Below are 14,955 nucleotides of genomic sequence, written 5' to 3'. Positions count from 1 at the left end.
CATTTGCATAAGTATTTTTGTATATACTATAAAATGTTTGGAATTCTTTGTTTTGTTTCAGTGTGAATATTTGACAGATGTTTGATACTAATTCTTTTAGGTTAGTTCTGTATTTTCTCTGCCTTACTGTATGTGTAAAGCTTTCATTATTTGGTTTCTCAGAAATATATCAGCATGTATAAACATGATCTAATTTATCTTATATTGTGTATATACTGTAATGTTACAAGGAACACTTACGTCTCAATGGATGCAAACACTGACAATGACAATGACAAATACTTCACATGATAAATGTTTGTTTAAGGTAGTTACTATTATATTTCCTTTAGAAGCCATGACTTGCTGTTTGCAGCTGGGTGACTTCAGACAATGACCCTTTAAAAACTGCATTTCGTCACTTTTGCACATTAGAGGCCTCCGATGGAGAAATTTAGTCGCTGTTTCAGTCTCCAGACATCCCTCACGTGTCACCTAACAGTATAAAAATAAATAATAAATTGCATATTATGCACTTAATGAGACCTGTTTTATGTGATTATTGCATCTTAAAGTGTTTTTTCAGTGGTGGAAGAAAGTACTGAGATCCTTTATAAATTCTTACAACAAAATCCTGCTTAGATAAAAAAAAGTATTTTCAGCTAAATGTACCTAAAGTTCTCATTCTGCAGTAAAAACGTGTCCTACGACTGAAGCATCAATATTACTGTAGACGCTCGAGGTGGAGCTAGTTTTAAAGTTAACTCCAGTGGTTCCCAACGTAGGGGTCGGGCCCCTCCAAAGGGTCTCCATAAAAATCTGAGGGGTCGTAAAATGATTAATGGGAGAGGAAAGAAGAAAAAACTGACACACAAATCTGTTCTCAGTGTCTGGACTTCTCTCCAATCTTTGATTTTTTTGTTTTGTTTTGTGACGTGTTGGATCATTTTACCTCAAACAGTAATCTAAATGAAACTGAGACGTTTGAAGGAGAAATGTTACTTAATCTGAAACATGACAAGGAGCCCAAACTACACATTGTTCTGTTGTTATAAATCAAAAAGGCTGAGAACCACTGGTTTAATCTTTAACAATGTGTTGTATATTTTTAAAGATATCATACATTTTATAATAGAAAATCTTTATCTGAAAAATAACTATTGCTGTCTGAAATATATTGGAGTAGAAAATACAAAGTATCAAACTGTACTTAAGTACAGTACTACAGTAAATATTACTCAATTACCCTTCACAGTTTTTAAACCAGCCTAGCCTGCTCCTGGATTGTTGTTTTTTGAAGTTACTTGTTGCTCATCGGCTCACCTGTCGTTGGCCTCCTGGCTTTGTTTACCTGTTGCTGAGTTATTTCCTTAGCTGCTTACCTGGTGTGTATTTTTCCATATTTGAGCTGTTGTTGCCTGTATTCACCAGCGGTAACCAGTGCTGGAATCTATCCAAGTACAGTGACTCATGTACTGTACTTAGTTACAGAGTGGAAGTACTTCTTTTATACTTCTACCTCAGAGGAAAATATTAGACTTTTTACTTCACGACATTTATCTGACAGCTTCCATTGTTTTACAGATTAAGATTTGCTGCTTTTCCTTTTAATAAACCTCTGCCTGATTATACTTGCATGCTGTAGCATTTTCAATGCAGGGCTTGTAACAAGTATTTTTTGTGTTTTCTGTGTGGCATTACTACTTTTATGTCAGTAAAAGATCTGAATACTTCGTCCACCAAAGCAACCACTGATACATTTATGTTTCTTTTCTCTGTCTTCTTTATTTCACTCAAATGAAAAAACAGTTTCCCAACATAAGCATCGTCCATCATCCACCTTTAACCTTTAGTACCATGTGGTTCATTTGAAGATTTACAGTTCAGTTTAGCCCTGTTTTGTTTTGTCATTAAACACTTAAAACGGATGAAATGTGATTCTCATCATTAACTTGATTGTGTACACACAAGTTTAAGTTTAAGTTAGTTTCAATTTATTTCACATTTCACTATATCTGTCAAAATGTACGAATACTTCCTGACATCCGTACACTGCCTGTGTCACTCAACCCAAATATTATAATATAATTATGAAAGCTAGACATGGTTTTGACTCTACTTCTACTCATGGTGCCTTTTATTTCAAAATAAGAGCACACTGGTCATTCAAATAACTAGATAAAAAGATAAAAGATTCTCAAGCAAATGAGTCAAAACAAAACCAGTAGTTGAGCAGCAGACAATCAGACACCAGCCTGTTTTAACGCCAATATTAGTACGTCACAGAAAAACCATATGAATCAATATTTTAAACACATTATTCATCGTTTTCTTTCATAAAACATGCTTTTTGCATATGAAGGTGGAGGTGAAGGTGTGCAGAAAGCCTGCCATAATACAGTTGACTCTAAAAACACAGTACAACGTTAAAACAGTGTTGATAAAAGATTAAAAAAAGTGAAGAGCCTCTTTAAGTTAATTTGATACTTGACGATGATGAGAAAATGAGTCCAGAGTGGTTCTGTTTCCTCTAGATGTGTCACAGCTGGATTTCAGTTCAAAATATTACATGAGTATAAAACACAGGAATGTGATTTATGTTGTGGTATTAACAAGTCCAACAAAACGGTATATTTAGAGGCAAAGTCCCTCCCCTTCCTGTTCCCTCCATGGGACCTTATTTTGGAAACAATATGTACGGGAGTCAACGGCGAGAGACAAATATATAGTTTGTCAATTTAGAAAGATAGTTTCACAAGTCAAGAAAGTTGCAGTTTGTCGTAACATTTAATTTGGTGTGAAACCGCTCAGTGAACTAACGTTACGTCTCTCGTGGAACGTTATTTTACCAGATGTGTTTAAACCAGCGATATGTGCACATTTTCTTTTAAAATTGACAAACGTGTGTAATTCAGGCACAATTCAAACGGGATAAAAAATGATTTGTCTCTCGCCGTTGACTGTCGTTCATATTTTAAGGTCCCTGTGTGGTGGGACCTCGCCTCTCTGTTAGAGGAAAAACGAAGATAAAAAAAACATGATAAGATAAAACCCCAAAAACAACACGTCAAACAGAAGCACCAACACATCACCAATAGGCAGAAGTTTATCCTTGCTGTTTGTTCAGACAAACCAGATACTGTGGTTACTAAAAAAACGTCACAATTGGCGACTGTGATGAAAGAGCAGAATAACCATAATGATCACACCAGAGTGACAAACCGCTAAGGCGCGAGCAAGCTGCAATTTATCACATTAACACTCAGAGCTTCATTCAGTACCGTTTACTCCCTTTTATTTCATAAAGAGTTAAATATGCTCTCTGTGTTCACAAGTCTGCTAACTGACGAGAAGTTCATTCTAGTTTGTGGTGCATTATATGTGTTAATCACTTTAATGCAGCAGCTGGTAATAGTGAAACTACTTTAAATTACTATATTTAATGCTGGGTATCTTAACCTATAATGATACATTATAATGTATTAGTTGATTACATTCTGTGTTATTAATCTCAATCTGCAAGGTACCTCAAAACTGTACTTAGGTACAGTACTTGGTCTATCCGGCTCTCTCCATTCTTCTGAAGGTCGGCACCGTCTAGATGACTTGTTCTCGGTCAAAGGTGCAAATTTGCATCTCAAATTGCCCCCAAAGAATCAGTTGATTGCCGTGATTATCTGTTAAAAACAATAAATACTGGTGTGACCAGGCTTTAAAGTGCACAAGAAGCTCAGCATGATATTCAGGAGGTTAGTGTGTGTGGGATGTTCCCATGAAGCTCAAAACGCAGGCAATGAGTTGACTTTATATTAAAGCAGGAGTACCGTTGCTGTGCGTGAAATGTTTTTACTCCCTTTTTTGAAGACTCCTCTATCCAGCGAACACCTGGGGCGTGAGTGGCGGTGGCAGGTTGTCATTGTCCACGTCGTTGTCATCGATGGCAGACACGGTGCGAGACAGAACCTCCAGAGGGTATTTCGCCAGGACGTCGTCCACCTCCCGCTGCACGCTCTCGGGCCAGGAGAGCAGGTCGGCCTGCAGGCTCTGAGCGGCCTCCATCAGCGTCTCCTGCCGGCTGCTGAGGCCCGACAGCACCTCCAGGTTGTGGTTTAACTGAGCCAGGACGGGGTTGACGGGGGCCGGTGGCGGTTCGGCGCGGGTCCAGTCGCCCTCTGAGCTGTTGCATCGCGGCGAGGCTTGGCCCGACATGTAGCGCTCAAACTCCTCCGGGGAAAGGTTGAGGGACTGAGCGTCCAACTTCTCGATGAAGGCCGCTGCACAGCACTAAAAGACAAAAAAACATCCCAGTCATTTGGTGCCAGATGACCTAAATATTCAGTTAGATGAGAAGATCTCAGAATGTATCTATTCTTTAAAATAAGGCTTAAACCAGTGGCAACTATCTTAGTTTAAGTTGACTCTGAACGACAGCTCAAACTGGCTCTGACGAGGATTAAAGTAGGAGAGAGGAGAAAGAAAAGAAACAGACCAGGTTGGTGAAGTAGTATCCATCCTCTCCGGTCATCAGCCTGCTGGGGTTGCAGAAGCGGGTGATGTACTGGATGTTGGACTGAAGTCGTGGAGGGTTTGCTTTGAGCACGATGTAAATGAGCGCGGGGAGAAAGTCGTCGGCTGACGCCGGCTCGTTCTTGGTGATCCTGATGGCGCTGAAGATTTGTTTGCTGCAGCGCGTGATGCACCCAAGTTTGTCCCGAGGAACCCTCTTCGAGTCCATCTCAATGACGTCTGGAAAAGACCGAGAAAAGGTCAGGGGTTGGACAGACATGCGCATCATCAGTCACTTCAACAGTTCATTGACAGAAAACTATTTTTATAATTGATTCATTGTTTCCGTCTTTTTTAACCAAAGTTAAAGTTAAACCTTTATATTCACAGTACAGCATCTGTCTCCACCACCTGGAAGCCACAGTGTTTAAAGTGTCAGCTAGCTTCTACACATGATAAAAGTGTCAGGGTTTAGGTCAAGTTAAGTGTTTTTAAAAATGTCTCAATATTTTATATTATAGATATTTAAAGGAAGAAAAAAGATATTTGAGGATCAGAAATGCTCCTTTTCCTCTCAGCCTGTTGGGCGGACGTGTCCCTGTCCTCCTGTCTGACTGCAGCTGGCACACCTTTATGAAAATCCACCCTTATCAGGCCGAAAAACTAAACAAACCTGTGGCCTACATGTCACGTGTTTTTAGTGATATTGAAGAGTAAAGGTTAATACCAACATTTAGCCGAAGTGACATTTGCAGGTACGTTAACACGCTGTTTTTGCTATTGAGCCTATCCGCAAAGTTCGGGTACAGGACGAGACGTGTGTTCGTGTTTTTCAGTTAGATAAGAAGGAGACTTTAGCAGGAAAGCCAACGTGGGTTGTTGTTCAAAGTTTGTGGCTCTTGCTTTGTGTAGCAGGCTGCTGACTGTGATAGAAAGCTGATGTTACTACAAACACAGTTTATAATGAAGATTGATTTGGCTGTTTTCCATTTATGTAGACGGAGAAACCCACGAGAATTCAATTTCAGAGGTTCAAGCACACACTCTGACCTGTTATCGCTTTGACCACATTCTCAGAGACTTCAGGGATTTCTTCATCCATAGACACACAGAGCATCTCGATGGTCACCCAGTGTAACGCCCTGCAACACAGAGAATCCATACAGTAAGCCGAAAGCTGTATTTTACTGCACACGATACACATTTCTTTCCGGTAACTTCCTCCCTGTGTGACAAACGAGTCAACAGCTGCCGCTGTGCATTCACATGCGAATAACTAGGACAACGCTGCTAATAATGGCTGCTACATAATTAAACAGACTCAGTTTTCACAGACTGCTGAAGATTAAAGACGAGGATTGTGCAGTGGTACTTAGAAACCCACACATCCATAAAATGTAACACTAAAACCAGCAAATGCTCCTCAAAACTAAATTGAATCTGAATATGTGTGTATTTAGTAATGCAGTAATCTTCTTTCCTTCAATAATAACTCTTATTAACAGAGATTTTTTAAAAAAATAGTGTAGCTCAGACACCAAATGTATTATTTAGAATGGAAATAGAATTAAAATGATTCAAAATTCGATCTTGCCTCAGTGTTGCATGACTGCAGAACACTGTTCAGAACTTGGATTTTGAATTTGTTTTCCAGTCCAGAAAAGCCTCAGTGACCCTCGACCGTTGTTGAACCACAACGTGAGCTCTAAATATTGAGTAAATCTGTTTTTCTTTAGGTCCTCTGCAGTCTTCTCAGTGGTTAGATTGAAGAGATTACAACTACAATGTGTCTGTCCATAGTGTGTTCAGCTGATATTCCAGGAATGCTAACAAAAAAACGAATCTATTGTGCAGTTTGAAGGACAGTTTTGCTAAAGCAACACGTTGCCTGTTAGAGGCAGTGTTATTGTGCATTTGACACTGAAACAAAAAACATTTTCCTATTTAAATCTGCACACATTTTGCTGCTACGCCTCCAGCTTCTTTTCCCAAAGACTGGTGAGTTCTTCTGTTGCTCAGAGTGATCTTTGTCTCTTTCTGCCCTTTTAAATTGTCTGACTTGAGCCTTTGTGTCGCTTCTCAATGTACAAAACTAACCCTTCATACAAAATAGCCTCTACTTGTAAAGAGGACTTTCTCCAACCTAAGAGGAGCATTCAGAAATAGAGAGAAGTCCTCTCAGACATCTGACTGGACCCAGTTATGTACATTATTATGAAAACATCACGGCCCACCTTATCCTGTTCTGTGTGGCCAAGTCCTTCTTCTCATCATCAGTGGTTTCTGGACAGAACATGCTCTTGTACAGACGAGTCATTATGTACTTTTCCACCTGGTCCATCACCTGCTCCACAGACTCTGAAGAGCCTGGTGAACAAAGAGTAATCAGGTCCTGCTCGTGCTGCCATCTGGTGGTTGCTACATGCTCTGATCCATCTGAACCAACCTTTAAAGTGACCAATCAGACGGTCGGCCAAGTTCTGGTAGAAATCCTGAACGCACTCCGACAGCTCGTCAGCACCCAGGTCCTGACAGACAGGAAGTTAATAGCTCATCAGCAAAACGGCGATCATAAAGACCATATTTACGCCACTAGATGCCACGTTATACCTTCTTGCCCGACATGTTCACAATGAAGGCCCGGCACTGCTTTTGGATCTCCCGGCCGGGCTTCTGGAGGTTTTTCAGGAAGTCTGCAAAGTCTTTGGTCACCTGGTCCGTATCGAAGCTGGCACGGCGGCTGACTGACGGACTGGGTGTCTTTCCCTCTGGGGTTTCTGACGAGGAACAACGGCAGTTAGAAAAAGCAATGTGAGTGACAACAAGAGGGCTGTCGTTTGCAGGAAATAGTTCCAGGGCGAAACTCCACCAAAACCACAAATGTACTTCTTTTTTTTTTTTGCATACAGATTAAACAAAGAAGATATAACCTGTTAAACAAAGAGCTTCAGAAGTGTTGGTACAGTTAGTGTATTTCGTTAGTTGCTCTCAATGCTAAATGTACCTTTTTTGGGAGCGGTGCGCGACGAGGGGCTGAAGAACTTCTTAACGGTGGTCACTTTCCGTGTCTTCTCGTTGGTCTTCTTCTCCTCAAACTTGGAGAAGGGTCCCAGGGAGGCGTGGCCCGGGTGTGGTTGTGGTGCTGTGGACTGGGACTGTGTCTGCGCTCCGTGACTGCTGGCGTATGCTGCCTCCTCCTCCCGCTGCAACCTGGAGCCAAGGACATTTTGAAACAGAGTAAACACCAGCAATCAGTTGGGAGAACTGTCAAGTGGCAATGTTTCAACCCAGGAAGTGACGGTGTTGTTGTTGTTGTTAATGATGCAGCAGAGGGTCTCACTTTTCTGCCAAGGCCCAGTCGTCCTGGATCTGTTTCTGCCGCACACGCTGGTACTCCTCCCTCCAGCACTTGGAGCACAGGCCCAGCCACCCCGCGTTGCCGTAATAACCGCATCCCTTTTTGCACAGCAGGTCCGATTGGTCCACATGGATCCCCCCCCGTCGCTCCGTCCGCTGACTCATGGCGCTGGACAACCTGGAGAGGAAAAATAATCCGCCGCTGTACTCATCTCTAGAGTGTATTTAAGTGCACTTAAGACGGACTAAGTCTCACACTTCAGAGAAGAAAAAAGGCCTTTCATATCACATCAAGAATCTGACTGCTGAACATTAAACTTGCAGACACTTTCAACGTTATTAGCTGTTTTGTAAAGAGTTACTCTGCAAATGAATGATCTTGTTCTGCAACAGCTGGATGAGAAACACGTAAACCTAAAATGTGGTGATATGTTAATTTTGTGGCCAGAAGAATCAGGCGTTGCAGGTTTAAGGTAGTGAAATTAATCTTGGGCCCAACCAGTGGTGGAGAAAGTATTTTCCTAATTTCCTTAAATACATTTATTTGACACTTATAGTTACTTTCTATGTAAATAAACATATGACGTTGTAGTATACGACTTACTAATCTACCTAGTAGTACATAAAGTATATAAAATGGCTCCACATTGATGAAGTACAACAAATCCATTACTATTACGTATATGTGTTATGGATAAAACATATAATAATAATATAGCATAACACTGTGAAAGGAGCCATTCTGCAAAGTGAGTACTTATACCTTTTATACCATGGTATTTCTACCTTTACTTAAGTAAAGTACCTGGGTAACGTTACTTCTTACACCACTGTCTTGTAATAACAATAATAACAATATTAAATGCCTGTGTTTTTCCATTCATTTGACGGTCAGATGGTGTTACAGCTGAAACATGCTGCGGTATTTTACGTTAGCTATCATAGGAGAGCACCGTTAGCTAGGAAAACATCTAATACCTCGTATCACTAATGTTTGATTCAACCATTCAGCATGTCGTGTACCTACAGTTCTCGTTTACTCACCTGTAATTACGTTTTCAACGATCAGGGCGCTCGAACACTTCCTCCTTGTTTCTGTTGAGAGCGAGACACGGCGACACGCTGGAGGGTGAGGACAATGACGTAGACTTGACTCCGGTGATCACGGGTTTACAAAACGATTATGAACTTTTATTTAATTCAGGATCATAAAGTGGGAGAAGAGTTGATGTTGGGAAGAACGGTTTCAAACGTACATGATTGTTTTACCTCTGAATATCGCTTCGTCTATTTACTTCCGCATTAGGGGACTAGTTTTCAAGGATTGGTACATGACGTCATGTTTCACCCGGGCATGCGCACAGTGAAGAGCGTGAACTCGAGACATTTCTTTATGATTACGGGTTCATTTAATCGTGAAAGATTATCTTTAATCAATAGTTTATGAACGTTATTAGTTATCAATGCACTATTGAACTGTGATGAAATGTTATTAAGTGCATTTACGCAAGTACTGTTAAGTATAATTTTTAGATATTTCACTTCATTTTGCATAATAAATACTTTTACTTGTTGTACTTTAAGTATGTTTTGATGCTAATACTTTTTTACTCGGCAGCCTAAGATTTTGAATGCAGTAAAAGTAAGTAAAAGTCCTGCATTGAAAATGTTGCATAAGTAAAAGTATGTAAGTATAATCAGTCAAATGTAAGTACATTTACTTACTAATATTAGAATATTTTAATACATATTCAAATCAATTTAATCAATACAACTTATTATTGAAATGAAAAGCAGGAAATCTTTACATTTTTTAAACTGGACCAAAATGTTTTTACATGAAAAACGACTTCAAAGATATAATAGTTCAAAATAGTTGAATAGTAATTTTCTGTCAATCAACTTATTGTTTCAGCTGCACATTTCAAAGTTTTGTGTGCAAACATTTTAACCTGCAAAATGTAGTGGAGTAGATGTACATTGTAGCATGAATACTCAAGTAAACTATAAGTATTTCAATACAAACATGCCAACAACTGAAGCGCAATAATTAACACAATTGATCTAATTTGTTCATTTGTATAAAAACAGAAAAAGTTGTGGTTGTGCATAGACTATTTCTTACAGAAAAACAGTTAAATGTACTTGTTCTCACTACAGTCGACCTGAAGACATCCAGATGATTTCAAGTTATTTCTAAACACCACTGAACAAACTCAATATCTCTTTGAGGCTGAAGGGCTGCATATCTATCCCTCAACGTGTGCTGACTGCTTATTGACATTACGGTTAATGTTCAATAGCTGCGTCTGAGTCTCAATGTCAACCTCATTAGGAAAAAGTGCTTATCAGTTATATTTATCAGTTAATCTGAAAGATTGCTGTTGCTGCAATATTTCTTTATTGACTTCAGTTGTTTGCTGTTTTTCGAAGCTGTCTTCACTTCTGACATACCTGATATTCTTGCTACATATTGACTATTCATGGTACAGTGTTTTATGCTGCTGAGCCACACTATAAATAAGACTTTTAACCTTTGGCAGGAGAGATAACAAAGAAGACATGTGACAGACGGTGGAGAAAGTATTCAAGCAGGCTACTGTACTTCAGTACAAATTCAAGGCACTTGTGCTTTACTTGATTATTTTAATTTCATGTAACTGTTAGCTTAAATATTGTACTTTTTACTGCACTACATTTATCTCAGCTCTACTTACTTTACATTCAAGTTTTACATCCCCTTCCTGTCCAGTGGAAACCACGTATCTCCAGATGTGTTGATTTTGAATTGTTTAAATAAACTAAAAAGCCTCTTGGGTCAGCTATAAAAATGCATCGATGGTTTTTTCTGAGCTCATGAAAAGTAGATGTTTTAGAGAAACAGCTGTCTTGTGTGGTTCTCACAAGACAGCTATGCTACAAACATATGATGATCTTATAGAATATGATGCATTGCTGAACATAAAATTAAACAAGAGTAAATGAAGGAGCTAAAATTAGCACAACCTGAAAACATCTACAGCAGCCAAATGCAACATGCACATTAATGCAGCAGTAATATTAATCCATAAACATCATAATGCACAATGAATACTTTTACTTGGAGTACTTTAAGTGAATTTTGCTGATAATACTTTTACTTAATTAAAGTAAGGTAAAGTTTTGCATGCAGGACTTTTACTTGTGTGGAGTATTTTCACACTTTGGAACCAGTAAAGAATGCTTCTTCCACCACTGTGTGTGTTTTTTGAACCTTACAATGTGTTATGAGTGCGCTGTTGGACTGCTCCGGCTGACTGATACAATCTTTCTGACTGGGGCAAATACACACACACAGAGGGTCAGAGACACAGATAACAAGACGGACAGACAGACAGACAGACAGAGGACAGCCATGATCCTGACGGCTCACACGTTGTGTCTTCCTTCTCCGGCCACCGTCCAGGAGCTGTTCTCAGTGGCTCGAGACGCCAGCATCATCCCTGATATCTCCTTGGATCCCGTCCTCACCACCTTCCTCTCGCTGGACTCCTCGGTCGCTCTGCAGCATCAACATGCCTTCTTACAGCGGAGCATGAGCGGGGAGCTGCAGACCGCATTCGGCCTCAACTTGACCGGAGAGCTGGGAGGCAGCAGCAGGGTCACCAGTGGCGGAGTCGGGGTCGTTGCTCTGGCTCTGTCCGTGCTTTTTGACCAGGTTGCCCAACAAGTAGGTTTTTTTAATATATTGTCTGTAGTTTTTCCTCCATGTGAGGTCAGAGGATGTCGTATGTGTACAGACTGTAAAGCCCTCTGCTTTGTGATTTAGGACTATACAAAATAAATGAATTCATTATTCTACTCTATTTCATCTCAAAGGGAAATATTTGACTTTTGCTCCACTACATTGATATTAGATTTAGGTTAAATATTATAATTTAATAATAAATCAACACATAGATTATGATGTATTATTGTAGTTTAATTTACCCAGCAGTATGAGGTAAAGCTCCACCTTTACAAGCTAAAACATTTAAGTAATGAACACATTAATTAATTAAAATACTTTTGGTTTTTCAAATATATTTTGATGCTAATACTTTTGTATTTTACTTAAGTATGATTTGACACCACAAAGACTATTAATATATATATATATATATATATATTTGTATGTATTGTATCACAAACTATGATGCTAAAACAGAACTAAAACTCAGAATTCCAGATGTATGTTATCTCACCAGGTCCGAGCTCAAGGATCCACAGAGGGGAACCCATCAGCTCAGAGGTCCCAGCCTAAGAGGATTTTTGGCATCAGCAGTTCTTCACGAATCGGCTGGATCATCCACAGCTACCTCCGCCTGATCCCCGGCATCGCCAACAACCAGGAGCAGATGGCCGAGACCACGGAGCTCCACGACAACTGGCTGAAGCTTGAGCTGATTGACCACTATGGGAGGATGACCACGAGGAAGAGGATGAGTTCGGTGTCCATGCAGCAGTGGTTGGCAGGAGCTGCGTTTCATCTGCACATGAGGATTCACCAGGTCAGGACAGACAAAAACAAAAAAGAGTTCAGCTGAAGTTAAAAAGCATGTTTTTGTTTCTGCGACAGGATAAATATCTGCTCTGTAAACTACATGTCCTCTGCAGACATAAGCATCTAAAAGGGAAACATTTATAATTATATAATAGGTCATCAATATCAATGCGGCAGAACCAGAGAATTCTTCCTCCTTGTCAAAACCTGGCGCCTACATCACCCACAATGCAATTTGACCCCGGATACATTTTTCACATATGCAGTAGGCCTCCCTAAGATCTGTAAACAGTATATGAAGTGCAAAAATGTGTGCAGATGCCCTTTAAAAAACAAATAAGCTGCTACGTTCATATCCGATCAGAGTTATTGTTATTATGAGTTTTTGACTTGTGAATAGCTTTCACACAAACATTCAAGTCATAATAAGAACAACTGGGAAACCCTGATATTTCAGAGTGATCCAATAGGATGCTTCACATCAGCTAACGACTGTCGTCTAATGCAATTAAACCCATTTTTTAACGGATGTGGTGCTGTGTTGTCAACACACAATAGGCTCATATGAGCTGCGGGCCTGTAGTGGAAACAAACTCTGGTCTCCTGTATGAAAGTCAGACATGACATGCCTCACCTCCACCTCTACATGAAGCACAAGCTACTTCTACGCTGCATTGTTGGACCCATCACTTGATTTGATCTTGTTCCCACAGGTTCGTCTGCACTCTGTGCCTCCAGGATCCGCCGAGTCGCTGCGTCTGTCTTATAAGACGTCGTTGAGTCGCCTGGTTCAGGGCTACACAGCCTATCTGCACAGGAACATCCAGGAGACCCCAGCACCCGGAACATCCAGAACCGGTACAGCAGGTGGACCAGGACAAACTAACACATTAGGCAGAGCCAATATGACCTGCTCAAGTAATCACATTCTTAATGACAGCCTGGTTAGTGCCTCGACTGATAAGTTCAATGAGACGACCACACACAATTTAACTGCTGACATTAGCAGAGGCTGTAAAACAGATGGATCCACTGAAGACTTTGGACTCGATGTGTCCAACAGAAGAAATGAAACCACCGAAGTTGTGGCGAACAGAAAGACTCTCGACAGTACGACTGGACATGAGGACGTTCAGGGTCTGTTAGTTATTGAGCCAGGGAGGAATGTGAGTCACAAGGTGCTGCACCACCCCTGTGAGTCTCCGGCCATACAACAAGCTTTGGTGACTCGTATCATTAATGCTCAGGACCTGGAGCGGAACAGATACTTTTTCCTGTACCCTGAGAAATTCTTCCAGGGCCTCCTCAGGCAGAAGGACGACTTTGAGCTGAAGACAAATTAAACAAAAATGAACTGTGAGCATTGTCTGCTGCTTTAATTCACTGTATTTCTGTTAGTGAATAATGAATTAAATCACTTCTGCTTAAAATCATCTTTATGCTGCTCTAATGAGAGTTACCTGAAGTAAATCCCTTAAAAAATACATTAATCTAAATATGAACAGTTATAACGCTACATTGTTAATAAGACCGGATTATGTTAATGTCACCTTTATCAACATTTTTGTAAATAATGTGAATTTAGATGGGAAGGGACACTTATCTAAATATTACAGCATATTGGTGGCATATAGCATATAATCAACATAAATGACATGCTATGAAAATGGGTATACAAGATAATAATGGGTTAAAAACTAACAGAAATCAGCATGAAACGTTCCCAGTTGATTACTTACAGTTTTTTTTGTATTACACGTTTTGTCAGGCTATGATATATGAACAAACCCCTCTGTAAAAACCTTCAGAATATAGGAACGACACTGGAAAGTGTGTACGTAAGTGTTACTGAAATGCAGATTTCTGGCTCAGAGACTGAGACAAAACTCATAAGATACGGATCATTAAATTCCATACAATCTGCAGGACACTGCAGGTGAATAGGGTAAATAAATGAACTAATAGATAACACCATGAAATTTCAACAGTTAATTAATTATGTTAATACAAATGAAGTTTTCTGAAATGTTATGTTTGAATATGCAAGTGAGTAATAATGCTATCTTTTGATGAATTTAGGGAGAAATCTACAGATTTCATGGAAGACATGGAAGCAAAATAACCCAAAATCTGAAAATTGACCAGTGCTTGAAAATAACAACGATATCCCAAGAAAGGGATGTATTTTGTTTTATTCGTATTTTATCTGATATTGCTGCAGATTCTGTGTGTGTGTGTGTGTGTGTGTGTGTGTGTGTGTGTGTGTGTGTGTGTAATGTACATATTTCTAGACAAACTAGTTGTATTTTTACTTTACTATGTTTCTTTAATGGGATGATATAACACATGGAAATGACAATAAACATATGAGGGGGAAACATTAAAGTATTACCCTATTCCTGTAGTGTAAAAGTCTGTGATAGTAGAAATAAATTGTGCATCATTGGTGGAAGAAGTACTCCGATCCTATAAGTAAAAGTAGAAAAGAAAATACTCTATTTCGAGTAAAAGTCTGAATCTGAATAAAAAAACGTTATTTAAGTAAAAGCACAGAAGTATTATCAGCAAACTGTCGTTAATATCAAAAGTAA

The 14,955-nt window shown here is 39.7% G+C and overlaps 2 protein-coding genes across 3 annotated transcripts; one reads left to right on the top strand and one right to left on the bottom strand.

Annotated features, from left to right (window-relative positions):
• Positions 1–1,754: 1,754 nt before the first annotated feature.
• On the bottom strand, positions 1,755–8,966 carry rabgef1 (RAB guanine nucleotide exchange factor (GEF) 1). Of its 2 annotated transcripts, XM_079171325.1 has the most exons (9): positions 8,887–8,966; positions 7,826–8,020; positions 7,490–7,695; positions 7,096–7,262; positions 6,932–7,013; positions 6,720–6,852; positions 5,536–5,627; positions 4,469–4,725; positions 1,755–4,263 (listed from the first exon to the last, which is right to left on the bottom strand). In XM_079171325.1, the coding sequence occupies exons 2-9, from the start codon at positions 8,005–8,007 to the stop codon at positions 3,850–3,852; spliced, it is 1,533 nt and encodes a 510-aa protein (XP_079027451.1). In that variant the 5' UTR covers positions 8,008–8,020; positions 8,887–8,966; the 3' UTR covers positions 1,755–3,849. The 2 variants fall into 2 exon arrangements, with proteins under 2 accessions (XP_079027451.1, XP_079027452.1); XM_079171326.1 differs by lacking the exon at positions 8,887–8,966 and having other exon boundaries at positions 7,826–8,066.
• A 678-nt stretch (positions 8,967–9,644) lies between these two features.
• Positions 9,645–13,707, top strand: LOC306705222 (uncharacterized protein; the record flags this gene model as incomplete). Its single annotated transcript, XM_079171925.1, has 3 exons — positions 9,645–11,551; positions 12,069–12,371; positions 13,078–13,707. The coding sequence occupies exons 1-3, from the start codon at positions 11,009–11,011 to the stop codon at positions 13,705–13,707; spliced, it is 1,476 nt and encodes a 491-aa protein (XP_079028051.1). The 5' UTR covers positions 9,645–11,008.
• Between the last annotated feature and the right edge of the window lie 1,248 nt (positions 13,708–14,955).

Source organism: Pholis gunnellus (assembly GCF_910591455.1).
Source record: "Pholis gunnellus genome assembly, chromosome: 13".
Classification (NCBI taxonomy): Eukaryota; Metazoa; Chordata; class Actinopteri; order Perciformes; family Pholidae; genus Pholis; species Pholis gunnellus.
This window is presented reverse-complemented; position numbering and strand designations above follow the sequence as displayed.

Excerpts from the sequence above, each read along its gene's own strand:
- rabgef1 (XM_079171325.1), bottom strand. The coding sequence starts at position 8,007 with ATGAGTCAGCGGACGGAGCGACGGGGGGGGATCCATGTGGACCAATCG. Across the intron at positions 7,696-7,825 it reads GACTGGGCCTTGGCAGAAAA|GTTGCAGCGGGAGGAGGAGG; the intron begins GTGAGACCCTCT and ends CCTTGGCTCCAG. Across the intron at positions 4,264-4,468 it reads GATACTACTTCACCAACCTG|TGCTGTGCAGCGGCCTTCAT; the intron begins GTCTGTTTCTTT and ends TTTGTCTTTTAG.